General features: G+C 41.5%; 1 protein-coding gene across 4 annotated transcripts in view; it reads right to left on the reverse strand.

Moving 5' to 3' along the window:
- The window catches only part of ncor2 (nuclear receptor corepressor 2), a 90,121-nt gene that overhangs the window by 26,009 nt on the left and 37,504 nt on the right, over positions 1 to 26,608 (reverse strand). For all 4 annotated transcript variants that reach the window (XM_084946870.1, XM_084946869.1, XM_084946865.1 and 1 more), the window contains exons 7-18: positions 22,111 to 22,167; positions 20,328 to 20,380; positions 16,473 to 16,539; positions 15,270 to 15,442; positions 14,977 to 15,070; positions 11,829 to 12,007; positions 11,104 to 11,158; positions 10,916 to 11,014; positions 9,134 to 9,273; positions 6,536 to 6,696; positions 5,257 to 5,319; positions 63 to 205 (exon numbers count right to left, since the gene is read on the reverse strand). In XM_084946870.1, the coding sequence (XP_084802996.1) occupies positions 63 to 205; positions 5,257 to 5,319; positions 6,536 to 6,696; positions 9,134 to 9,273; positions 10,916 to 11,014; positions 11,104 to 11,158; positions 11,829 to 12,007; positions 14,977 to 15,070; positions 15,270 to 15,442; positions 16,473 to 16,539; positions 20,328 to 20,380; positions 22,111 to 22,167 (1,284 nt within the window). The remainder of the gene's footprint in view (positions 1 to 62; positions 206 to 5,256; positions 5,320 to 6,535; positions 6,697 to 9,133; positions 9,274 to 10,915; positions 11,015 to 11,103; positions 11,159 to 11,828; positions 12,008 to 14,976; positions 15,071 to 15,269; positions 15,443 to 16,472; positions 16,540 to 20,327; positions 20,381 to 22,110; positions 22,168 to 26,608) is intronic.

Consider the following 26,608-nt stretch of genomic DNA (forward strand, 5'->3'; position numbering starts at 1 on the left):
AGTATAAAATTCTTCTTTTTTTTTTTTTTTTTTTAAAGGCTTGCGGATGTCATTTTGATTACCGATTTCATTTTATGCTGCTGCAGAATTTCATCCAGTTTCTGCCTCTTCTTGTAGTTGAAGTAGAAGTTCTTGCACTGTGACACGGTCTTTGATCCCACCATCTTGGCGATGGCGGACCAATTCCTACCATACTGGAGAAGGCCTAGAATTAACAGATGGACAGGCAGAGGGATTAGGATAGACATACAGAGACAGACGTGTGGATGTGGCCCTTGATGACCTGCTATTCTCTCTGCAGTTGTAAAAGATGTAAGCTGTGCAAAGTGCACTGCTTGTGACGATTGTAAATTTAATGGTTATTTTGGCTTATATACTATCAACGCCATCTCTAATCTCTTCAAGTGTACAGCGTTGCCATTGTAAATCAATAGCCAGGAACATCTGTCTCTATACAGCTGTCTAAACTGTGGCACAGCCTGGGAGTTTTACCCACAGTGTAACAGAGACACTGTTCCACTCTGCCAGGAGCACCATGGCTTGTTAACATAGATTTCCAAAGTACAGACAGAGAGTGAAAGAAAGAGAGAGACTGATAAAGCAAAAAGGAGAGGGAAGTGCTAGTGGTAGGTAAACCGCCAGTCAAACCAATGACATCACTAACTCACTCCACTGGGGTCACTGTGTGTCATATTCTAACTGACTTTGATGTGACCCACTTCCAAGAAACCCAAGTCCTTTACTCAGTCAAGCACATGATTGGGCCTTACACAAGAGTCTACAGGCACCCGCTGGGCCAGAGCTGTGATAGATCAACCTGTCATGAAACACACAAGAATGTAGGTACCCACACATAAAGTGTGTATATGTGCTATAGTAAGATATGCAGAGAGCATTCAGTGCATAAAGACAAGTAAATGAGAAATACATAGACTCTGCTCCAGCGCCCCCCTCCCAGAGTCTGCTGTTAGCTAAAAGGCAGCTCATTAACAGTGTGTTGTAAGAGGCTTAGCTTACACCACCCACTTGTTTCCTGTGCCAGCCTGACAGGTCCTGGCAACAGGACAGCTCTCAAAAGGTTGCTGGGGGCTGGGGGGTGGGAGGGGTGTTATTAACAGGCACAGAGCCAACACGTCTTGGGATAACCTTGGCCATGGGTTCAGAGGTCTCTGCATCTCATCGCTTAATGGAGGTAGTAGGACGACATGCAGAGCTGCGAGCCAAAGGAGAGGAAAGGACAGCTGTTTACAGCCCCGTCAGTTCAGCTCTCATAATAATCTGAAAGCCTGAATCTGATACCAACACTGGATTGAGTAGTTAGTGATAAGACTATTACTAAGTAATATCTGCAATAAAAACTGATCTATTAGTTGTTTACAAGTCTCATTTCCTGGAAATGTTTCATAAGACTTTGTGTACAGAGATACTTATAACACTGATATTACGACACATAAAATGCCACCTAAATATGAAAAAGGTTTTTTGGTTTTTTTTTTAAACTGCACAGTCGTGTTTCACTCGCACAATAGTTGCAATTGTATTAACATTAGCACCTACATAAGTGCTGTGTCACACATACAGTGTGCAAATGTAATTTTTTAAAAAAGATCTCTAGCTAAAAGGGCTAGCAAAGCTATGAATCATGCAGAAAAAGTGCAAAGACCTATAATATTCACTGTTCGGCTGAGAATTTATTAATACTATTATAAAAAGAGCTGCCATAACAAGCTTGGGTGATCTTCATGTCTGAGCTTCTGGAGTCTAAAAGTGGCAGCGCACCTTGAAACTGTTAAAGTGGAAGAGGTTTTTCAGCTGAAATATTCATTGCTGCCACCAAAGGTATTGCTAGAAAAGCTTCTCCCAGGAAGAAAAGACTGGTTGGCCTGACTCGCTCCATGAGGACTGAGACACGTGACTGCTGATACCTAATAACCTTTTAAAGTCGGTGGGTGGGTGGGGGTGGAGTGCCCTACAAGTCATACACCCTCGAAACTGATAAGAGTACACACAAAAATATATGCCTTCACACCAACCATGAAACAACGGTGGCATACGAATAAGCACATTTATAGAAGTTAGATTAACTCTTCGCAGCATGCAGTGAAGCTGAAGTGCTAAAGAGTTCAATTTATTTACTGAAGGTCAAAGGTCACTTTGTGATGACCTCTAGCTATATCCAGTTTGATCCGCCACACGCAAGCACACAAAGCACAATCCCAATAAGTTATAGTTGGCTCAGGGCCTCAGTTGCTCAGAGCAACACACATGTAGCATACATCCAATCAGCTGTAAGAATACTGAAACAGGTGGTAGCCTCACACCCAATCAGGACATCGTATTTTCTTTAGCTCCTCCCAGATAAAGTCCAATCAACACCTGGTGCGGCCAGAAAGTGGTTATTCCTGTCTGTCACATGCCTGTCGCTCTGGTCGTCGTCTCGTGCCCCTGCTCTGGATAATGCTATCAGACGGTCTGATCTCTCGAGGGCCAGCAGGGAAGCTGTTCAGGGCTGGGCCTTCCGGATCCAGAGCAGAGGAGATGAAAACAGCTCAGACTCGGTGTTCTTCTTGCCAGCTGGCTCGATACATGAGCCGGTGTCAGGTTGACATACTCTAAACCAGCACATGCTCCTGGCCTCTCCCCTCCTTTTCCCTCTCCCTCTGTCCTCCCTGTGCTTCGGTGAGTGCTGCTCTGTTCTTCTCAGTCGCTCCTCTCCCCAATGGCGGTCGTCTGGGAAGACTTCCACAGGAAAGTGGGACTGTGGGGCGGTTCTATGTGCTCAGCCTCTCTCTCCTCATCTGATCTCTCCTCTATCTCTCTTTTTTTCCCTCCCTCCCTCTTTCCGTCGGTCTGTCCCTCCCCCTACCTCACTCTGCCAGCAGGCACCGCGGCATGCACATACACACACACATGCACACACGCACACACAACCACATGAGTGAGTACAATCTCTCTCTCTCTCTCGTTAATACTCTAGCACACAGACACAAACATACACTCGGGCAGTCCAAGAGTAAACAGAGAGCAGAGAGAGAGAGAGAGAGCAGCCTGGAGAAAGCGAGGAAACACAGAGAAAGCAGAGCCACTGAGCCAGAGAGACAATGGAGAAAGGGAAAGGATACAGAAGTGGAGAGTAAGCACAGAGAGAAGAGTGGGGGCAGCAGGGGTGAGAGAGGGAGTTGATGTTGATACCATGAGAAAGCATAAAGGCTTTCACATTTTTCCTGACTGACCTGCTTTTCATCTTGAATGTGACCTCTCCAGTTTATAACAACACACAGTGAGAGGAGAGAGAAAGTGAGTGGGGGAAAGAGGCGCTTGCCAAATCTTCCACAGCTCTTGCCAATCTGGGCTGTTGCCATCTTCCCAACCGAGAGACAGAACGAGAGACAGAGTTGGAGCAACGGCGGAGGAGAAAGGGAGAAAAGATAATATGGCATTCTCTACCTGCTGCTCCTTTAAATGGGTTCTTCCAGCATGCAGAGCTGGGCCTATTATCCAGCTGCCTGGCTGCCCGCACCCAAGCGAAGCCTGGCAGATTAGCACACTTACATAAATGCTGGCCAAGACTGGTACGCACTCCAGCACACACAGGCATAGCCTTTGCTACACATTACTTGCATGTGCCCACATTCACGTAGGCGTAGGGTGGTGGGTTTAAGACAGAGTTACAAAGCCTGCTCATCCCTTGTTTGAGGTGCCAATCTTTGACTGGGGAAGACAAGGGCGATCCATCTCCAAGTGTGGCCATGCCATCCTCGAAGGCACTGCTGGCTGGCACTGCCACGCAGGAATGGTGAGGCCCAGCCAGACACTATAAATGCCATTATTCAGATCTGGTTAGCTCAAAGGGATAAACACATTAGCATCGGGACACCTAAACCTCTTTAAAACATATACATGTCAAGCACCTGCTGCGGAAAAGCACCTTGACAAGCTTATTCAAAACTAAAGCGTAACTGAGGAAATGGGAGGACGGAGGTTGTGATCTTGGAATGTCTGAATTCTTGGAAAGGGAATCCCTTTTGACAGGTGTGGGGGTTGTTGCTAGAACTGATGATAAAACGACCTCCTCCTCCTCAGCCCTTGGTACTGTAGCTGGGGTTCTGTGGTTGTGGTTACATAAGCCCTTCACAGAAGCCCCGCTCCCACAGAGCTGCCAGGCTAATCCTCTTGGATGGAGTGCCCCACTAATCCTACAGCAGGAGAATGGAACTGAAGACATTAACCAGGATTACTACACAGGACCGTGTTCGAGCCAGGCTAGTGCCAGTTATCACAAAATAACCTCTTAACACACAAACCTGCACAAACACCCAAGTACCAATTTGCAGGAGACGGGACACAGAGCACAAAGCAGGTGCAGACTAAATGGGATTTTAATATCACACTGGAGCTTCTGATAGTTGTTTGCAAGGCACCTCATCTGCTGTTCAAAACAATCAAAACCAGGCCTGCCAGTCGCACAAAGCACAATGACACATCACCTATAAAATACCACAAAGCAGCCGCCTTGTGAAACCCAGTGAATCATGTGCAGAAGACCAAGCACTACAAAGAGGTAGCTGATCAACTTTGTCCACTATTTTAGAAGTTATCAAAAAAGGACACATTTATTGTGAAGAGTAAAGAAAGATCTTTATATGCAATGTCACTGCCAACACACACACACACTCACCTTTTCTTGCAATATGTAAACGTGTCTTTAAAGCATAGTAAACATTACTGCAGGTAAAGAGCTCATTGAATCAGCAAATGAGGGTAATGTACTGCATATTAAAAAAAACGAAACCAAAAAAAAAAAAAAAAAACTTTAAAAGCATACTCAGAGAGTGCAGGTGCAAGGAAAACTGACAGAATGTCAGTGACCTTTATGAATCAGCCAGTAATCTTCAGTGAGAGACAATAAACAGCCGCATTCGTTAATGACTGCCGCATTCGCAGGGGTTGGTTGATAAGGGGCAGACTTTACAGCCTCCTTGATAAAAGACAGGCTTGCCTTGACCTAGAGACACAGGGAAACGGCTCCAAAAAGCAGCAGACTCCGTTCAGGCAGACTGACATACACATGCATAGACATAACCTAGCAGCACGTGGTGGTTGCTACCACACCAACAGGAAGTCACAGCCACATCACTTGTCTATGCTTTCGAACAGTGCTTGAAGCTGATAAGTATTCTTTGCGTTGACGAGTTTATTATAATACATAAAACATGCAATAAAGCTACTTCACATGAGAAAAGAAAGGTGTCTTACCTTTTTTGGCAGTTTCCATCTCTTCTTCAGTCCAGCGAGAGCTCTCATTCATTTCAAGATTGGCTGTTAAAAAAAAAAAAAAAAAAAAAGACAAAAAAAGGAGAACCACCAAGTTAGAGAAGGCGGGAGGAGGTGGAGGGGGGAGTGGGGAGTTGTCACTATGTCTGTTAGGGAGTGACTGACGAGAAGAAAGACAGAGAGAAATTAAAGAAGAAGAAAAAGAATAAGAGGGGGAGGGTGGCTTGAACTGCTTGCTAGTGAAGCACTGCAGCATGGGTCGCTGGGGACTGTTTGTTTTAGATGGTGGAAGCAGGAAATCCAAGGAGAGAAGTCAGTTAATGATTATAGACATAACAACTGGCTTCTTTCGCTGCACAGGCCATAAGCCAGGCTGTCCCTGGCCTTCCATGACAGGACAGCGCAGCAGGAGTCTGTGCTCACGTGTCCTCTATATGGACCTGTGAAGGGCACATTGGGCCAGCTAGCACTTCTGCTAGCAAGGGAGCAAACAGTGGCAGGGGTGTGGCCGCTGACTGAGAGCCCCTACAGCCCGAGTCACCAGGGGATTCTTTGTGACTACACCTGCAGCATGTATGCACAAATGCTGAAACATCAAAAATGCCATCCTAGCCTGTAGTTTGTCTGTGTGTGCACAGCTTACACACCATCTGTTAGAACATGAAACGGAGCTAAGCAGGGGGACAGTGCTGACACACAGTCCTTTATTAATAGTTCATCTTTTGCCAATAGGATTTTGTGTGCGTACCTAATGCTGCCACATTTTACACCCATTACGATTTCTTTTTATGGTGTTTGAGTGACAGTGAGGCAAAAGTAATGAGTTTAAGACTGAATAAGACAACACGAATAACAGACAAAGGATCAACAGTGCACTCTTGTGGTACGGTACCAAAGGCCACAACTAGATCAAAGGTGACCAAACTCAGTGCTGAGTGATGATGGCAAATATTTATCTGTAAAGATTCTCTCTTGTTCAATTGCTGTTAACAAATGCACACAATTTATTCCTGCATGCCATCTTAATCTTTTACATCCAGTTAAAAATTATAGGGTTAATTTAGAATGATTTTGTAATAAAGTATGTCTTTACATCTGTATATAAGTCCAATAGCAATTTTATCATGCCGTTTACCTACATTGTTTTCTAAGGCTACAGAGTTCAGCGTGGCTTAAGTCATATGATAATTTGTTTTTTTAACACTGAAAGAATAGAGAGGAGAAATCTGCACCAATTTGCTGCAATGCAAGAGATACTGACCGAGCTCATTGTTGAGTGGCGGTGCTGAGGTCTCCTCTGCTTCGCTGGTCATAGAGCGGGTTATACGGCCCTTGCGGCGTCCCTGGCTATTGGCTGTTCGTCGACCCTTGATAGCCACGGGAGGCTCTTTGTCCTCTGCATCTTCTCCAGAGGTGTCGTCCCTGTATTTGGAAAATGTCAACAGAGTCAGCAAGAGAATGCACCGGGTTGCTGAATGGTCAGGTCTATTAAACGGGACATTAATTTCTGGGCATCACTGTGAGGCACTCATAATAGTCTTTTAAAGAAAAAAACAAAACAAAACAAAGGTAGGGTGGGGGTATGATTCAACAGCATAATGGCTTCAGTCTGAAACTGAAATCAAGTGTTTTATTGCAGAAGATCAGACTACAAGCAAGATCTGTGGTGAGTTTTGTGCAGGCAAAGTTCATCACAAAATGATGACTCAAGATTAAAAAAAAATGGTTCCAAATATTCATCAGGGATATAAATTTTATTTAATATTTATTGGGACTATAATAATTTCTGAAAAAACAAAAAATAATGCAAATGATAGGATGCAAATATCGAACAAACAGGAGCTGTGACACATTTCAATACTACAATGCTAAAAAACAGCAGGAGCAAGAAAAAGCATCTCACTGAAGTAACACTGGGAAATTGTGGTACATTATTCAATATGTGGACAAAGAAGCAGGTAAATGAAACTAATGGACTGTTTTCTGATATGCAAAAATAATGACCTTATATGCCTGATGCAATTACTTGCGTGGGTATACTGTCCCAATCCTGGACACAGACATGTTTGTCCAAATGAGGATGGGCTAGGGCTGTTCGATATAACGATACATATTGGATGATGATATAAAAACATCTATCGTTTCATTTTACGCTATCGTTTGTTTCGTGGGTCGCAAAATAAACTGTTTACAACAATATTTTTTCATCGTTTTGATGGTCACTGTAGTGGCTATATTCATTTCTTAAAGTTCTCTCTTTCTCTTATATTTTATATAACCACACTACGGACGGACAAGCGCCTGTTTTTATGCGTTGTCGTTAGCAACAACGACGGTAACACCATTGCGTGTCCGCTTGTTTATGTTCCACATAAACCTTTCGCAATAAAGCTCAAGATCCTGTTGAGACTTTTCAAAATAAACTGAATCACGTGAAAGAGCAGATTATTTACGGATGAGAAATAAAAAAGAGCCGCCAGGTGCTAAAAAATAAACCTTAGACTCAAACGTTAGAACAGGCTTTTCCCCGCAGCACGCTGTGTAATAAATACTCAAAGTAAATAAGAAAGAAAACGGCGGCCGTTACAACTTATGTCTAAAAATGTATAGTTTCATGCATCTGTTAAAACACTTGACTACAGCTACATGACGCACAGCTGGAAACACTTCACGCAAGTCGAGCTGCCCGAGATTCACAGAATTTACAGAAAATATTACATTTTTGTGATTTATATCGTTATCGGACGATAGATGTCTTATATCGGGATATGAGATTTTGGTCATATCACACAGCCCTAGGATGGGCAAAAATACCTCAGAATGAAACAAACTTCAAATCAAAAATTTGAACGTGTATGCAGACGCTGCTTTTTCCATTCTTTTTATTTCCAGGATAATTTATTGAGTGTCTGCACAATGGCATGCCAGGAGACAGCCACTGAATTTGAACCTTCTGCTCCTCCATTCATCTTCCCCCAGCTCCATTAATCTTGCTGAGGGGAGCTGGTGGCACACTAAATATAGGCAAGCCAGCTGTGCCAGGGGTGACAGGCAGGCAGCGGGGTGTGCTGGGAGTCACGGAGTCCCCTGGCCTCGCCTCAGAGCAGGCAGGCACCCAGCAACGCTTCATCATCATCATCCTCCTGCAGTCTGACACATCTGCAAATATGACCTACCATTGCTTGAAACTGCTAGAGTGTACACTCTCAGCTGACAACATAATATAGTGCCTAAATACACACGCAGAGGGATGGATTTATCTAATAATTTTCAGGCAACAGAATGCAATGAAATTCCTACTGTTTCTGCCTCATTCAGTGGCACCGTGCCTAAAAACACCCCCTCCTTCAACACTGCACCCAGCTAGGTTAATTACACTGCTTATTTTCCTCACCAAAAACAACTCAGACTAACAAAATAAGCACAGAGTTTTAAAAATGAGACTTTGTGCTATTTGCAAAGGGATGAACGTAAACAGGAAAACAGCTGCTCTACTAGGGAGAGCAAATGGAAGCTCAAAATTGCTGTAGGTGGAAAGTCTGGCTGGAGGTGAGGGAGAAAGAGCTCAAGGGTTACAGAATGATTGCATTTCCAGATCAACTCCCAATAGCCAAAAATTACCCCTACTCCATTTCCTGCATCCTGACATGGAACAATTCGAAAAATTGCGACTTGGAGAAAAAGATCAAGTAAGAAAAATTACTCCAGCTGTATGGGTTCACCCATTCAACTCCATCTTTTCTTTGAGCTGTCAGTGTGCTCTCAAATTTAAAGCTCCCAGTGCTAAAGCTTGCTTGGATAGTTTTGACTTCTTCTTTTTTTCTTTTTTTTTTTTTTTTTTTAATTAATGGCAACTCACTTCATTCCATCTTCCTTGTCTTCAGTGTCATTTTTCTCTTCATCCCGCTCTGCCTCCTTTTCTTTCTCCTCCTTCTCCTTGTCTTCCTGGCTGTTCCGGTTCACTTGTTGTTGCTGCTGCTGCTGCTGCTGCTGACCATGCTGTGAGGAAAAAACACAACAATGAGGTGCCGTATTACAAAGATAATCCCAAGTAGTTTGGCAAAGACAAACAACCCAAAAATCTCCTGCAATTTGCACATCTTTGACGCACACGCTTCAGTGTGCAAACGCAGAGGCATTCAGATTTTGTCAAAATCCTGTGCATCCTGCCCATCAGATTAATATAAAAAGAAGCAGTCAGTGGTTAACAGCTTTACTTGAGTAGGTTACTCCAGTATCTTTCTAGCATTACTAACCACAATTTATCTTCTCCGATTTCATGCATGTTCTGCTTGCTTCCAAACAGCGAATGACTTAGCAATTTTGGTGGCAGAACCCAAGTCTGAGACTTTCCAGCCGACGGTGTCAGGCTGGCTTTTGTGGTGGTGGTGTTTTTTTCTTGTTTTTTTAAACATAGAATATGAAACCAAAAAAAAAAAAGAAATTCCACTCTTCCTCATTTCTAAAACCTTGCTTTCTTTTATTGTTTTTTCAAATGCATCTCACTTTACCTAAATGAAGATTTACGCAGCTTCAATTTTAGCATAGGCAAAACCAAAGAGGATGCGAAAGTTCCGAAATTACAGCAGCACATTTCTTGCTCCTGAAGCACCCAGAACCACTTCCTCAGCAGTTTCCTGCCTGTCTGGGCTTTTATGGTTAGAGTTCACAGCACTGACACGCAGCTCGACCTAAAACCATAAATACTGCTTAACAATGATCAGTCGGCTCTTCATCAAGAATTAAGATCTCATATTCTCTTTCTGAGGTATTTGCAGTATCATTCTGAGCAAATGCTCACCCAAACCATGTAAACAATGTGTATCTCTGTAATATAGACATATTTTCAGTAGCTCCTGACAACCAAACAACAATTGGCAAAATCTTACTTAGCATTTGTTGTTAGGGAGGGAGAAGAGTAAATTTAAAAATGCACCTTTCACACAGAGAAGCTAATTCTTTTTTCTCCATTTGCACAGCATCCCTAATGTCCTCTCCCGCTCTGGGAAATTAATAATGATCTCAACACAACACTACAATACGTAGAAAAAGATTGGACTCTGTGAAGCTGGAAAGACATTAACATTTATATTAAGTCGTTTCCTATTATATTTTCTCCTCTCCCCAAAAATAATCTGTTACCATTTGGAGCAATCCTGATGTATAGCAATGCACTTTCTGTTTCTCCTCTGCAGATACCTCCCTCTGTGACTGTGAGCTGTAAATGCTAGCTGCTAATCAAGAGATATGGCCGCAAAGTGCCTGGTAATGAGCAGTTTCTTCAGGAAAGATGACATAGTTTGCTCATAAACATACGAAAAGGTCGCCCTACATGTGCCATTTCATTAGTGCCACCATGAAGTTAGCACCTGAGGTTAGATACATTATAACAGAGTTCATTTGGAGCAGGAATAACGTCACCCTACTACAGAAAAATGGTTTAACACGGTGAGATGATGATTGTGTTTACAACAGACATTATCAGCCTCATTCTGAGTTGATTTTAAAGGGACTTAAGTCTTTCAGTGTGCCATATTTACACATAAAGTACCCCATGTGCTCTACACAAAAACAATCTTATCTCAACTCAATCACAATGCAGAGAATCTATCAGAAGTGTAAGCCTCAAAGATGAAAATACCTGGCTTCTTCCTCTGCGTCGGTAGTTCCTTCGCACAATGTTCTTGTAGTTCTCATTCTTTTTGGTCAGGTAGTAAAAGAGCACACACTCTGCCACCGTCTGAAACATGAAACAAGTGTCATTTCTTATGCCTTGAAAAAAGGGAATGACACAAAAACAAAGGAGAGAAGAGGGAGAAAAAAGTATACCTTTCTCTCTAGAAAAGACGCAATCAGACCAAAGTTTTTGGGGTGCTGGATGAACCTGTGGAAGCACAACAAAGGCAACAGAATGAATCCAAAATAATGGTAATTTCTGGAAAGTCACAAAATACCACGAAGAGAGTGCCTGGGGGTGGGATGACATCAGCGATCACACAGAAAGAAAATGAGAATTTATGACTCAGCTTACCTAAAAAAAAATAAAACAAAAAGAACAGAAAAAAGGAGAAAAACAAAAACACTGCTTTAAATCTAAAATCTATTACATAAATAAATATTTCAATAAATAAATAAAACCGGTTACTTAGCATTTCTTTTAGATCAGAATTGTTAGAAGAAGAAGCTGAAGTTTGTGTGGGGCCAAACTTTAAAGTTGACGATTTTACAGCACGGGTTTGATTTGGCTGCCTGAACCGCCTCTTCTCAATTCTCACGAAAGAGGAAGATTCACTTCCTTACCAACAACTCCCTGACCCTTTCTCGGTCACACATGTTTCACAGGGAGTAAAAGACGCAGTTCGCCATGTTATATAAAAAGCAAAACTCAGGAAATTTTATGAAAGTAAGAGCTGAACTGAAAGTTAATACAGCATCTGAAAACAGAATAAACCTGTAAAGATGAAGGAAAACCAACAGTCTGGTCATATGCTGTGCTGTGGGTGTCCAACAGCTTCTGTTTCTAGATGTGTTATTATCAAAGGAAAGGAGCTTACTTCTCTCTGAACGTGTCCTTCTCTTGATCGCTCCACATATTCATAACCTGCCGGTCCTTGTACACCTTCATGGGGTCGCCCATCAACCCATTCATGTTGATGAACTTGATGCGTTGCTGCTCAGCATCAAACAGCATAGGAGGGATGACTGCCAGCTGTCGCATTTGCTTCTCTGTGTTCTAGTGTCCACGCGTGCCACAAACCCACACAAGACAGAGAAATCAACATCCTGGAGTGAGGGGGCTGGTCTCCAGAGAGACATACAGCCTAGTGCTAATACAGACATGCACTCTCTTAAAAAGTTGTGTGGTAGCACATGATGTTTGAAGCATTTGGAAAACAAGCACAGAATTTCAGTGTGATTTAGTGACTCAGCAGGCTCTGTTATGCTAGGTCTAATAGCAGCTCTCCTTCACAGACTTATTTCCCATCACTCAATTATTTGCAACGTAACAAAGAACCAAAACCTCAGGACTGGTTTGTAAATGAAAAGCACTGTCTTGTTGTCAGCTTTCCAAAGACTGAAGGTTTGCAGTCTAATCGAATGACAATAAGTAATCATGACACTGTCAGGAATAAGTACGAGTTTTTGTGCATATTTTTGTGTGTTAGAGTCCAGACTTCAGTTTAGTAGATGAAGCTTGTGATGAGGATGACGTTTTATCTATATGCCAGTCACGTTGTGTCTTTCCTTTGTGTTTTCACTTCTTTGGTGAGGGGGACCCTGTCTCAGATGATAAAACATAGGTGTGATCCTTCATATCGTGAGTCTGAAGGTGCAGACATTAATTAAAATTTGAATTCTTGGCACTTTTCTCCTCTACCTTTGGTGTACTTTGTATGTGACTGGTCTGTGATATTTTCAGTGACTATATTTTCAATTTGAAAATACACTTTGAGAACTGAATTTCATTTCAACTGGAGTAATTATTAGCTTTTGTACTTTAAATGCCCCACAACACTTGAATGTCAAAATATTTTTAATACTAAAACTCTTTCCAAAACCTGAAAATCTCCAGGCAGTTACTCAGCTGTGATTTTGAAGTCCATGCTAAAGTTCCCCATTCTCTGCCTGAAGGTTTAGATTCATCGCAGAACAATTACACAGAGTGTAACGGGCAAGAACTATGATTACTGTAGCTAAGGCTATGGGTCAACTGTACAGATTACACAGTACATAAAGCAAAGAGAAAAGAGGTAAGACTACCAGTGAGAGAGCCAGTAGAAACTGCCAGAAACTCCTAAAGCCTTTGAGAGCATTCCAGCTGAAAGCAGCTGTGCTAGCTTCTGGGTTGTGGTGGCCTCAAAAGTATAGTTGGTCATTTTTTTGAACCACTTAAGCCCCACGCCCCCGATACCGGGGCAAAAAGGAGGAGATCACGTTTAATATACAACCGCCAAACACACCGAAAACAAGCCATGATTAAACGAGCAGTTACGTAAATGCGCAGAAGTCTGCTAAACAAACAAAACCGAACAAGAATTTCTTCAGACTTCATGTATCAGGCTAAAGAAAGGCTGGTTATCTTCTAGATTGGTTGAAGTGATGTCAACGTGACATTGTTACTGTGATCCTGTTGGCTCAAACGATTAAAAAGAGGTGCCAATCATGCAAATTGACCAAAGGAAACCAAAGTTACAGCCCCTCAGAGTTTAAAGGGCCAGAGGCCAATCAAACGCTCTATGCGCATTGCAGAAAAGGGCCATTACCATGTAAATGTGTGGTTAATTCTTCAAAAATATATTTTTTAAAAAAGCATTTTTAGGCCTGTTAATAAAATTAATTAATTTCTGCTCTTTAATACATAAAAAAAAATTCCAGTGGTATGGTGTCCAATTGTGTGCCGAAATTGGACATTTTTGTACAGCGTCTGGATATTCATGTATTGACAGTGCTGTAATTTTTTCACTGTTTCGCTTTAGAAACATAAATTTTTGCACAGAGGATGTTTATATGTTGGTTACTGAATTTCTGGAATGAAATGTGAACCGAGGCATATTTTTGAAAAGGTTATATGCTAAGAAATGTAAAAAAAAAAAAAAAAAAAAAAATAGGCAAGGATAAAATCTACATTGTCATTCTGCTTAACTGCATTTATCCATGTGGCTAGAGACTGGTCACATACAAAGTACACCAAAGGTAGAGGAGAAAAGTGCCATGAAGGCAAATTTTTATTCATGCCTGCCAAAAAAGTGAAAATACAAAGAAAGACAGCGCGCCTGGCATCTGGATAAGGCGTCATCCTCTTCCTCACCACAAGCTTCATCTCCTGAACCGAAGTCAGGACTCTAAAGATGTATTTATTCCTGACAATGTCGCGATTATTTATTGTCAGTCGATTAGACATGCAACCCTCCAGTCACTGGAAAGCTGATGACAAGACTATCATAGCCGAAGCAAACCAAACATTTCCCACTGTAGCATTTTCACATTTAAATTCACCTAACAAAACACAAGTTGACTTATATTGAAGTCAGAGCAAATGCATTGTTTATGTCAGCAGCTCTGGCACTGCTCTGTCAGTGAATCAGTTTGAATTATGACAGAGAGTAAGGAAACAAGGAGGAACTGCTAGTGATCTGTTCAGATGAAGTGCTGCAGGCAACAGCACACCTCTGACTTCTCAGCAAGGTAACCAGCTTTCACTTTTACAGCAAGTTTTTGTTCAAAGACTCATATCGTGTGTTTCAAAAAAAACAAACAGAGCAAAAAAAAAAGATGATTGTTCAGCATGATGATGGGAAAGGCCAATTACTGACAGATTTTCTGGTCCTTTTTTCTCTTTGTACACCTATAACTGTGTGAGGTGCAGCATTAAACTGGTATCAGTACTGCCACCAGTAACTGCAGGTGTCACCAAAAAAAGAGCAATAAAAAACATCCAAAGTGCAGTGAAGCTAAAATGCTACACATCAATATTTGGCCTGAGCTGCACTTGCCTTTAAACCAGCAGCAATTAACATATGGACAATTTTTAAGCTCACAAACTTCACATATTTAATACGAAATAGGTGAACGCTCACATATACAGATTTACATATTAAGGCATATCACGTTTCTCCCAACTTGAGTGGGAAGAACTTACAAATACAAGATGCACATGAAGACCAAGTCTAGGGGCTAAGCCACTTTAAGAGAAGAGCTTACCTCATGCTCTGATATTCCATCAATGATTTCAGAGACTTCATGTTCACTGCGAGCTGCAGATGAGGTCAGCCCACCCCCTCGCTGCCCAACACGGCTACAAAAAGAAAAAAAGAAGACCCGTTCATTCAAATCTACCCACACACTGCAGGCAGTGAGCTACCTACATCACATGATGAAACAAATCCACGTTAACGCTTTACAAGAGCAGCAGTAATAAGGCAACAAATCAAACTGATTGAGTCTGTTACATTAACAGTGTCTGTTGTGCCGGTAGGGAAAACAAATCATCCCACCTCTGCATTCGCTCCTGCAGCTCTCTTTGCTTGCGGATCTCTGGGAACTGTTTCTCGTAGTACTCCCGCACCTTGCTTTCCTTGGCTCTGCGCCGTGGGTTGTTTTCAATGCGCTCCACCTTCTTCTCCCAAGCCTCCATTAGCTGGTCATAGCGCTGGCAAAACTTCTGTTCCTGAAGGATCACAGAAACAAAACGAGCTCAGTCTAATGTGGATCTATTTAAATATGATCCTTATGCCATATTGGATTTGAACTAGGAGGAGTATTACGTTTGAGAAGATGCATTTCCTGAAGATTTGACAGGAAACCTTAAAACACACGGCAACCCTCAAAGAACAAAATGATTTTTCACATTACGTCTCCTGGGTGTATCCTACCATGCACCCCTGTGTGTTCAGAGGGGGCAAAGTGACGTGTTGGTATTCTACGAGGAGTCTAGCCTCGAGTCAAATCTCCGGCAGACGGCAGCCAACTGTTTTCCCAGCATCCTCACAGGCAGGCTGTAAAGCAGGCCATTAACCCTGGTGGAGACACGACCCTCGGCGGGCTCATAAATTACAATGTAACGTCTCCCTTCACTTTGCCCACAAGGAGCTCCTCACTTTGAGAAGAGTGGACACCGTGACACTGATGAGGTGCTGCATTTGAACCATTTTTTTTTTTCTTACATCAACTTACAATACAGAATATGCAGTGACAGAGTTCCTCTGGCACCGACTGAGAGATTAGATGCTACTTTCTCATCATATATTTTTTACTTTTGGATACACGCAAATGTCAGTAAAAAAAATAATGATTTCCTGTCAAGTCAGTTGATTTTACAATGGCTGCCTGGCTCTAGCATCAGAACTCACCCCATTGATCTCAGCTTTATTTATAGTCATGCTCTTTAGCCCAGTCTTACTCAGGCCCTGGCAGGCTGGAGCATTGGGTAACCCTGTACACTGCTCATTACAGTGTACAGTGAATTCAAAATTATACTTTCAGATGACAACATAGGTTATTTTTTTTTGTTTGTTTTGAAAGCAATTGTTTCCCAGGAGCACAGTGCAAGTACCAACAGCAGATCATACCCACAGCCCTTTTTTTGGTATGCCTAAAATGGCCACGCACTTCAAGGAGCAGCTGGCCCACTTTCATACTAGTCATCCGTCACGGGCTAAGGCCAGCAGAGAGTCAAAAATGTGAAGTTCTATACTTACCCACTGCTTACGAGCATGATTTCTCCTTTTGAAGTATAAGATGAGCTTCTTCCTCATCGCCTGGTTTCTAAGAGGAGAAAACAGAGGGCAGAAGGATGGGAATAAAAGAATAAGGTGAGAACATGTGAGGGGGATCCAATCATTGTCAGACACTGCTCTGGCTTTCATCATATTTCTCTCACATAATGGAGCCAAGCCTATGATGTCCTCAAGATCCTCAGGTACATTTTCTATTATTTCAGGAGCTTCTGTGCGACACTTCTTTTCTCAATACATAAATAACCACATAAACACACACTCTCTCTCAGACTCTCACATAAACACAAACAATGCCTGTCCTTGTATGCCACCGCTCGATAAACTCAAACTTGCTTCTGGGTGGAAAGGACAGCGAGGGGAGCCAAACTTATAAAACTTGTCTGTGCTGGGAACAGCCAGCCACAGAGCTTCAAATAAAGGTCAGGGCCAGTAATCTCCTTAGGCAGCCACTCAGTTTGTCTCTTTCTTTGCTGCAAGACAGAGTTTTATTCCTGACACTTAATCTGTCACTTGTAAGGTCACGTTCCCCACTGATTAATGTAATCTTATTCTACATTAGTCACTTCAGCTGAGCCGCAGGGTCCTTCAGGTCATGGACAAGGACGGAAAACTAGGAAGTGGGCTAACAGGGGTGTATGACTCTTGTGAAAATTTAAAGATGGCACGATAGCATTCAGTAAGCAGAGATATAAATGCTGACGATGGCCCTGCTCGCATTCCCAACTTTTTATCTGCAGTACCAAAACCAAGTCAGATCTACAGAGCCTCAACCCCCAACCTACAAAAACATTCCCACGCACACACACATACAAACACAGACACATGTTGAGCTGTGGCATTGCAGCAGGGTTGAGGAAAGATAAAAGCTGCCAAATCCAGCTAGATAGTGTAGATGTCCACACAGTGTGGCCTATAATGGATGAGAACTAACTCACTATGGCAAAAAAAGGACTGATAGATTAAGCTCTTTAAGGACAGAGATGGCTTTGTCCTCTAGACACCAGATGGCAAAGGGAAAGATTAGCAGCCCTGAACACTTACAAAAGGTTTCCTTTGTCCTGCTGTAAGCCGGTGCCATTTCTGAGATATTGGAGAACACTGTAATTTGGCATTATACCTCTAAAACATGACGGCTGAAAGACGCATTATATGCAAAATTGTGACAGATGTTCTACAGTGGTGCCACCACACTAAGAAGAAAAAAAACTTTTCAAACCTCATAATTAGAATTTGCCGTTACAGTAAACTGCATACAAAAAGGATATCTGTAAATGTCCTTTGTGACACTACTACTACTACTGTGTGATGATACACTGAGATGATGAACTAGGATGGAGACAGAGCTCCACAGAGATACTACTAGTTGCCTATCCCAACATGAATACCATGGTTATCAAACCAGTTAACAAAACAAAGGAGTCAATTGTGCAGGCTCAAAGCGGTATTTAATAACATAAACACGAAGAGAGTGAAGACAGTTTTCAGTTAATTGCTTTGAGGCAATAATACTGATCAAACGATGAAGGGATCAAAAGGGGTGAAGACAGCAGTGTGCGGGTAAGAGGTCAGACACATCTTGTGGTGCGCCACTGCCCAAACTACAGTGCCAACGGTGCAGGCGAGCCACTACACCCTCCCAGAGTCGTTTGATGTGCCTCACTGTGAATTACAGTCCTTAAAAGATTACAGATGGACATAAGCTATATTGACAGACATGGCAGTGCCACACAGGATTGTATACTTTCTGCTCCTCTCTTATTCCAGTAGGCATTTTTTGTGTTTGCTAGTCTTTTTAACCCCTTAGCCTCCCCATTGTTACACACATTAATTCCATCAAGTCTCACTACTTTGCTTATCTCACATCCCCCTCTGAAATGCCATTGTTTGTGGTCTGCCGATGGGTAAAGGATAGTTGAAATATGGGATGTGGTGGAAAGCAGCTAGTTTCTCACACTGAGGCAATATAAAACCAATGCAGGGATTAATGGCTGCTAAGGTTACTAAGTTTCAATCGCTGGAATTATAATAAAAACAAAAACAAAGGCTAAGTTAACGGAATATAACAGGAATTGCCTTGTGTAGACCTCATTTACATTATGTAGGTGTTGTTGCTCTTAACATTTTACTATTATGGTTTCAAATTCCTTGTATACACTGATTACACATCAGTCAGTCGCAACATTAAAACTAGCTCCTGAGTCTTCTGCACCTCTTCCTTGTGCTGCTGAAGCAGTTCTGACCTGCCAAGGGGGGTGACTCCCCAGGACTTTAGCAGCAGATCCTTAATATCCGATAAGCTGCAAAGGAGACCCTTTGCAGTGAGATCAGCAGGGTGAAATGTTAACCAGTTAGCAGCTGGTAAGGCAACAACTACAACAACAAGACAGAGAACACTATGATTGGAGTTGTGTGTCATGTTTCATAATAATATATCTGGAAAGGAGAAGTATGAATTGACACTACGTCCAAAAAGAACAAAAAGAACTATTTTCTTTATATGTTACCAAGTATAAAGGGAGTCATTAACCCTTAACAGATGTCTCTACCAGCAAACTGCAGGTCCTGGTGCCACTGATGAGGGTTTCCAAAAGCTTGACTAACAAATCCTTTGTGCCTACATTACCAGTATATGCCAGTCGACACCAAAAGACAGGAACCAGTCAACCATAGCAACTTATATTCCTCCGCTTTGGTCTCTGTGGCCTTTTGACATTCTTGTAATCTGGATTCAGCTTCATAATTTTTCTCAGTACATTGTGTCGCTGTGTGTGGTTACCACAGGCTGCAAGCTGACAGGAAATGCAAGAAAATGTTTTTACATCTCTCTTGACAAGTGAATTTGCACTGCATTTCCTCCATACCATAAAACTGACTTTTGTTCTTTGTTTTTGTTTTTTTAAACACAGGTTTCTGCCAGAGGGCTGTGTATGGTTAGTTTTGATTCAAGAAGATCAACTTCTTGAATCAAAACCAACCATACACTTAGGTAGGTCAAAGGTTTGTGCTGTGCTAGAAGCAAGACTATCGTCCCTATTTCTTAAAGTGCCGACACACACAGACACAAAAAAGGGATATTAGGTAATTAGAACAATGTATATGTTTTTCTGGTCTGAAAGCATCTAATGTTTTGGTAGGTTAAAGCAAAATCCAGTTTTCCCAGATGAACACTGTTTTCACCAGGTCTTCTCCTTCCAATCTCTTCGCTAATTTGGGAAAAAGTGGCCTTAAACATCCACATGATGTAAAAGAAATCATTATTTAGAAGAGAACACCCTCCACTGTTGAAGGATCCAGTTCTGACACCGATGTTCACCATTTAGGACAGAGGTCAACAGCAGCAGTTCTTCAATCCCATGTGCATCAACACACACTGACTACCAATGACCTTATCACTAATTCACCAGTTGTTGACCCACTTTCAGTGGGCGGTCTTTGCCAAAATCACTTGGATCTTTAAAGCTGCCTTTTTCTCCTCCCTCTTTGTGTTCACTCGCAGCTTAATTTATTCTATTACTTGACAGGTGCGATTGTAAAAAAAAAAAAAAAAAAAAAAGACACAAAAACCACAACACTGACACAAAAAACTTAATCTGTCAGTGGGTTTAGCGCTTTGGCTAATCGGTGTACATCTTTAATTACATCTGTTTGTAATTAATTTATATAAAAACATGTCCATCAAGAGCTCTAAAATGACATTTATCCCACAGGAGGTCCCATGTCAGTTAACGTATTCAATACGTTACACCTGTATTTTAGTGTTTGTGTATAAAAGACTTAGTGATGAGAGTGTGTAGGCTTATATAATGCCAAACTCACATTTTGATGTTTTCATGGTACTGCTTGGTATCAGATGGCTGGTTGTACAGAGGCTGGATTGGAGGGAAAAAAAGCTGATGAACAGAAAGCCATTTTTTTTCCAACTGTATAACAGATAAAACAAAGGTCATATGTAACTTTTCCTTCCAACATGTCATGAATATGGCTCTCACCTTACAGCAAAAAAAAAAAAATAAAATAAAATATGACCAAGAGTTAACCTCTTAAACCGCAGGGTTTTTTCTGAGGTTACTGCTCAAAAATAAAATGTCCAAAATAAATATAGTATTTCTCTGCATACACTCTGGATAAATAATCTTAGTATCAAAACAAAGCTAAAATTTGTGAGACCTTATCAGAGGTGTAAATATAGGTGTCAAAGTAACTGTGGATGGAAGAAAAAAATATATATATATTTTTAAGAAAATATGAAAAAAAGACCTTTGAAAATATGCTGCAGTATACAAAACTCCAGAAAATCATGAATCACCATATGGATATTATGTGTGCAATAGTTGCAATGCTGCGGAGTGAAACTGAGAAAAGTTGCAGAGGTTTTAGTGAAGACATAGCCAAGCGTATTGCAATTTGGCACAGTGAGTGAAAATTGACAGGTATTAACAGCATTAACTTTCTTTACATGCCTAAAGATTTCCTGTATTTGAATATTTTCTGAAGAATTACCTACATACACGTGCATAATGGGCCTTCCATGAATGTAATGGATAGTCTGTGGGCCTGAAAATTCTGAGGGGCAGTAACTTTGGCTTCTATTGGCCGATTTGCATGACTGACCCCTCCTTTTAATCATTTGAGCCAGTAGGATCACAGTAACATCACAACGTTTACATCAACCCCACCAATCAGAAATTGCAGGGCGAGAAATACAAGTGAATGCAAAAAGCACAACACTTACCATTGTTAAATTCAATCTCTGTAACTGTCGGAAAATGGCAACGTTTTGGCAGGAAACGGTCTGAAGCATTGTGGGAGATTTTCAGGAAACGAGACATATCCACGATTTTTAAAGTTTTGGTATAAAAAGCAAAGGTAAGGCTGAATTCATGTTACAGTTTTTAAAAGTGAAATATAATTTCGGTCTTCTTTTGTTGCTGGTTCAGTGAATTTTGCTCAGCGCGTGATGAAAGTTGCAGTTTTGGGATCTATGCGATATCAGCTTTTAGAAATGTATTATTTAAGGGTTTCAAGAGGTTAGCAAGACTGACACAAAGCTGTGACTGACAGAAGACCGATAACATGATATAATTCAATCCAGCGAACTCACTCATAAAACAAATAAACTAGGGATAGTATTTTGCATGGGCTCTTGAATAGGCTCATAAAAAATAAAAATAAAAAAAATTTAAAAAGCCAAGTGGACACACTCAGTGTGCTACTATGCATGTGGGAGTAAGATGTATGGACAGCCAGATGGACACACATAGTATATCAGGATGTAGAAGAAGAAAAACACAGTAGTCTGGAAATGTATAAAGGAGCAGAAGTACTCATTTCAATACGACTGCTAGAACAAGCAACATGCGAGTCATTTTATTTAAAATTAAATATTAAACATACCACCTAATGGAGCTTTAAGATAGCACACAAATGTTTTCACTTTATTATTTTTAACCTAAGAACTGAGGTCATGATGTGATCAGGCTTGTTCCTCTCCCCTAAGCATCCTTTATCCCTCTAATGTGACCTTGTGAAAAAACACGGGGGGAGGAGGGAAGGGAAATGCAAAAACTGACTTGTGAGGTAAAATAAAGTCTCTACTCACCAGCTCTACCCTGGGTCCCAGTCCCTCCAGTATCCTGTGAGCTTCTTCTGCCTTTTTCTAGTGAGCAAAGATAAACACAAGTAGAACATTAGTCGGCCGCCTGCACCTCTGCCATCACCACGGCAACGCAATGAACATGCTAACTTGATCACTAAGGCTACACCACTGCTTGCCGGCTGGATGGAGAGATGGATGCGTTGACTATTATTAGAGCTTTTAACTGAAGCTGGGCCGCAGCTCCTTGCCTCAGCACCCTCTCCCCTTTCTCTCTCTCTCGCTCAGATAAAAAATAAAAGATTACTCACCACCCCTGAGCAGAGAGGTAAGAGAGGAAGAGCAGGCGGGCAGGAAAGCAAGTGGGAGTGGAACAAAAAATGAGTGGGAGAGAAAGAGCAGAAAAAAAGAAGAGGGAAAAAAAACACAAGGAACAAGGAGGGGTGGGGGCTACAAGGCTTTGGTACTTATCTAATAAGAGACATCTGATGAAAGACAGAGAAAGCTCTCACCCCGAGCTACCTACAGCCATCAACCCCTTAAAAAACAAAATTCCTGGTCCAGGGACCATAAAACAAGAGAGGAGGGGTTTTGGGGCATGAAGCTGGGCAGTTACTACAAAAAAAAAAAAAAAAAAAAAAAGGGGGGGGGGGACAAAACAAACAAACAAACAAACAAACAAAAAAAAAAACCCAAAAAACCCACACACACACCCCCATCTCGGGGTGACCTCTCTGCTGCTCTGCTCCTCTCAGTGCTTTTTCATGCTTTTCTTTATTCCACTATCTAAGCTTAATCAAACAGACCCTCCTTGGTGGCACGCTGCACGCTCCGTTTCACATCTCAGTTCATTTTCCTCAATGATCAATCTAAACTGCCTGGGCTTCAGCTCTTTTTCCATTAGTACTACCTCGACGCGACTTGAAGTGGTACGACCCGTTTTGACTTGTTTTCCATTACAATCGAGTACCGCCTAAGGTGGCGTGGGGTCTTTATAGCAACGCGTCCGAACGTCCCGTGACGTCATTTGTATGCGACAAGAACACGACAACTAGGGCGGCCTGCGGCATTTTTGACCGCCTGGTTTTAAAAATGGCGGTTTCAATTTTCGTGAAGCAGAAGCTCTAATGACTCATCACGTGATGCCTCTAACTAGCCAATTGGTGGCACAGTTTTTCGATGTCATATTTTCCAGTCGCCCTGGATCACTTGGAACCGCGGTCGAGTAGGTACCCAAAAAAAAAAAGCATATATGGTATCAGGTGTTATCACGTAATGGAAACCCCTAAGTAGGTACTAATGGGAAAGGGCTATTACAGACAGGATGGCAGTATAAAACAAAGAAGGGTGGTGGATGGAGAGGAGCATGTGGGAGAAGTGGGTGGGTGTGTGATGAAGCCTACACGCTTCACCTCCCACCATGTTTCTTCACTGTAGAGGTAACAAAGGAGGTGTTTGGGGACCTTCTCCTAAGTTTATGCAAGACTCATGCAAACAGACTTGAAAGTGAGACCCCAGAGAAGTTCAGCACAGCTCAGCTTCAGTCAACACAGGCTGACAAGTAGGTCACCTGAGAGGGAATCCAAATGACACAGCTCCTACCTTTAAAACTACCGTGCATTTCCTCCTACTATGAATGCAAGCAGAAGCACTGATGCTTTACATATGCACAGCATACATATCTTTCAAATGCAAATACTGTATCGGGATGTTATTATTCTTCCTTCAGTCTGATTAGAGTTTTTCCTCATTCCTGTTGCTCGTCACCAGTGAGTAGGTGTAACAGGCTGCAGAGTGTTGCCTCAGAGAGCTTGCTCACTACAGAAGCAGTTAATGAGCAGCAATTATTAAAAGCAGCCTTTCATCCTCAGGGGAATTGGGAGACTCAAGGATTTATATTCATTTCCTGGCTGTGACACTTTAAGCGAATTTGAGAACAAGACTGCATGATTTCTGACCTCAAACCGCTTGAAACACACATTCAGATGAAAATACTTGAAATGGCATGTTCAGAGATAAAGAGTGAGGAGGGGGAGCAGACAAGACTATTCTGCTTATTTCATGAGGGAGGGACGATGCTTTTAATAACTGCTCTCTCGATCCATGTCTACCACACATAGCCCATCACACAACCGAAGCAGAGAAGCTGGTTCCATTATTTCAATCACACTCCCCTGTGGTAGCACACTGGACTTAAGGTCTGCGCAGTTGTAAATCAACTATTTTCTCCAGCAGGTCATAAGCTCAAACTAAAACTACAACAGTGTGTTTTTTTGTTTTGGGAGGTTTTTTGTAATGTGACTACAATCACAAAACCTGTGAAACTCCCATTAGGGGGGAAAAAAGAAAAGAAATAAAAAACAGGTACGAAAAGATAAGTTTGCCCTCTAGGCTTTGTTAACACAGAATAATGAAAGAATTTAGCATAGCTCAATGCAACTTTGATAAGCCAGTGTAACACAGGATCTTTTTTCCTGTTGTGTTTTGTGTCCGTGTTCTAAATATGAGAAGAGTGAAGCTGAGCTGAGCCTTCCCCAGAGTTTGATAAAGGACTGTCAGCAGTAATGAGGCTGTAACCCTGCATGAGAAAGCTGGTGATGCAGAGCCTAACAGGAACAAATGACAACACAAAGACATGAGCTCAAAAGGGTACACGGAGGCTGAAGTAATAATAGACAGATGCTTAAATACACACACCTGTGTGTGGCGACATGTTAAAATACATACTCAAGGTGGTGTTCAGCACACACCTACCAGTGATTATTTTTGTTTGAAATCGGGTATAGCACCAAAGCTGAGGGACATAAAGGATGCAAGTTATTTTGCAACCTCTAAAAACAAGCAAACATTTGAGGATATATCATTTGCTTTAAAAAATTAGGGTGCACAAGCTCTAACTTATAGTGATGCTGTGACTGACCACTAATACATGTCAAGAACAGGCTATTTACTGTTAACTGTTGTCTGCAAAAAAAGATGGGGCTGTACAAGTTATTCTAAGATTTCCTGGCGTTTCTAGAAGCTACCATACACCTTCAAGTGTATTATCACCTCTGGGCTGAGTAGAGTTTACACTCATTCACATGTAGTATTTAAAACCAAGCTAGAAAAAACTGTTTTCTCTCAGCATGATATCTTTACTGCCTCAGATCACAATACCTGGATTCATTTAATATCTTACTGTATTATGTTAAATTTCAGTTTTCTAAGATCATCATCTTTATATTTTAATTATTATCTTGGATAAAAGTGAAATTCTCTTTTGAGAAAAAAGTTGAAATGTGGAGATTCCAGTTTCAAGACAAACTGCCACGGCTCCTATACGCTCTAAACAATGCCTTGTGTAGTTGAGTTAGTGAAATCTTACATCATTTTCCGTTTTAGTTACAAGGAAATGTCTCTTTTAGCACATAAACACAGTATAAAGACACTGAAAAGATGGTGCAGAAAGCTGCACCTGGCCAGAAGGGAAATAAGGCAGAATTAAAAATTTGGCTTGATTTCTAAAATATGAAATAGCAAGAATATCAATGGTCACACCCTTGTGCAATAAAAAGGATGCATGTTGTATCACAAGATAAGAAAGCTGTCCAATCTGTTTTACTAAATCATCAACACCAGGCATTTTGTAGAGGGTATAGAAGCTGTCTGGAATCTCTACATTTCCACTTTTTAGCTAAAATAGTATTTTGACTTCAGTCGCAAAATTTTGACTTTATTCTCAAAACATAGAATAATTTCTTAATATGGCCCTAAGACTCCTTCATAGAGAGGGAGAACAAATGTAAAACTAGAAATAAATTTAAAAAGAAAAAAAAGAAAAAGAAAAAAAAAAAGCTCTTTTTTTTTTAAGAAAGGGAGGGTGAAGCAAAAGCAAGTTGGAGGGTCGGCAGTAGGCCAAAGTACATCAAGTCAGTGAGAGGGAAGTGGGAAGTGTTACAGAGGTAACGCTACAAGTCAGCCATTTGTACACATCCAGATAACTCTTAAGCAATGTCCTGCTATTTCGCAGAAATGCTTTGAGTCGGCTGTGCCTGATGACAGTAATAGTTGTGAAGGACAACCCCAGCTCTCCTAAAAGGGCTTTTAATGCCATTTGTGGCCATGAACTAGCAGAAAATGATTGTTCTCCAAAAACCAAGCTTCTGCACAAAAACAAAACCTGAAGGCAAACAAATGACGCAAAAATGTTCTGCTCTGCAGTCAGATCCAGGACACACAATACCAAGATTTGTCGGTTTGTTTTTTGTGTAACGGTCCGACATACTGCCTTTAGCCAAAGGCAAGGACATAAAACGTAGCTGTAAAAGACGTAGGCTATGACCAACACGTCACTTTGTGCTACTGGAGCCTCCATACACGGACTCTGAATAACACAGAGAATGGATGACCCTACACTGACATGCCCATGATGATTCAAAACAAGCACAGATAGAAAAAAAAAAGTGTCCCTGAACTGGGTTTTTTGTTTTGTTTTGGTTTGGGGTTTTTTTGAATGACATTT

Source organism: Perissodus microlepis, chromosome 12, assembly GCF_051167445.1.
Source record: "Perissodus microlepis isolate ML-2025 ecotype Zambia chromosome 12, ASM5116744v1, whole genome shotgun sequence".
Lineage (NCBI taxonomy): Eukaryota > Metazoa > Chordata > Actinopteri > Cichliformes > Cichlidae > Perissodus > Perissodus microlepis.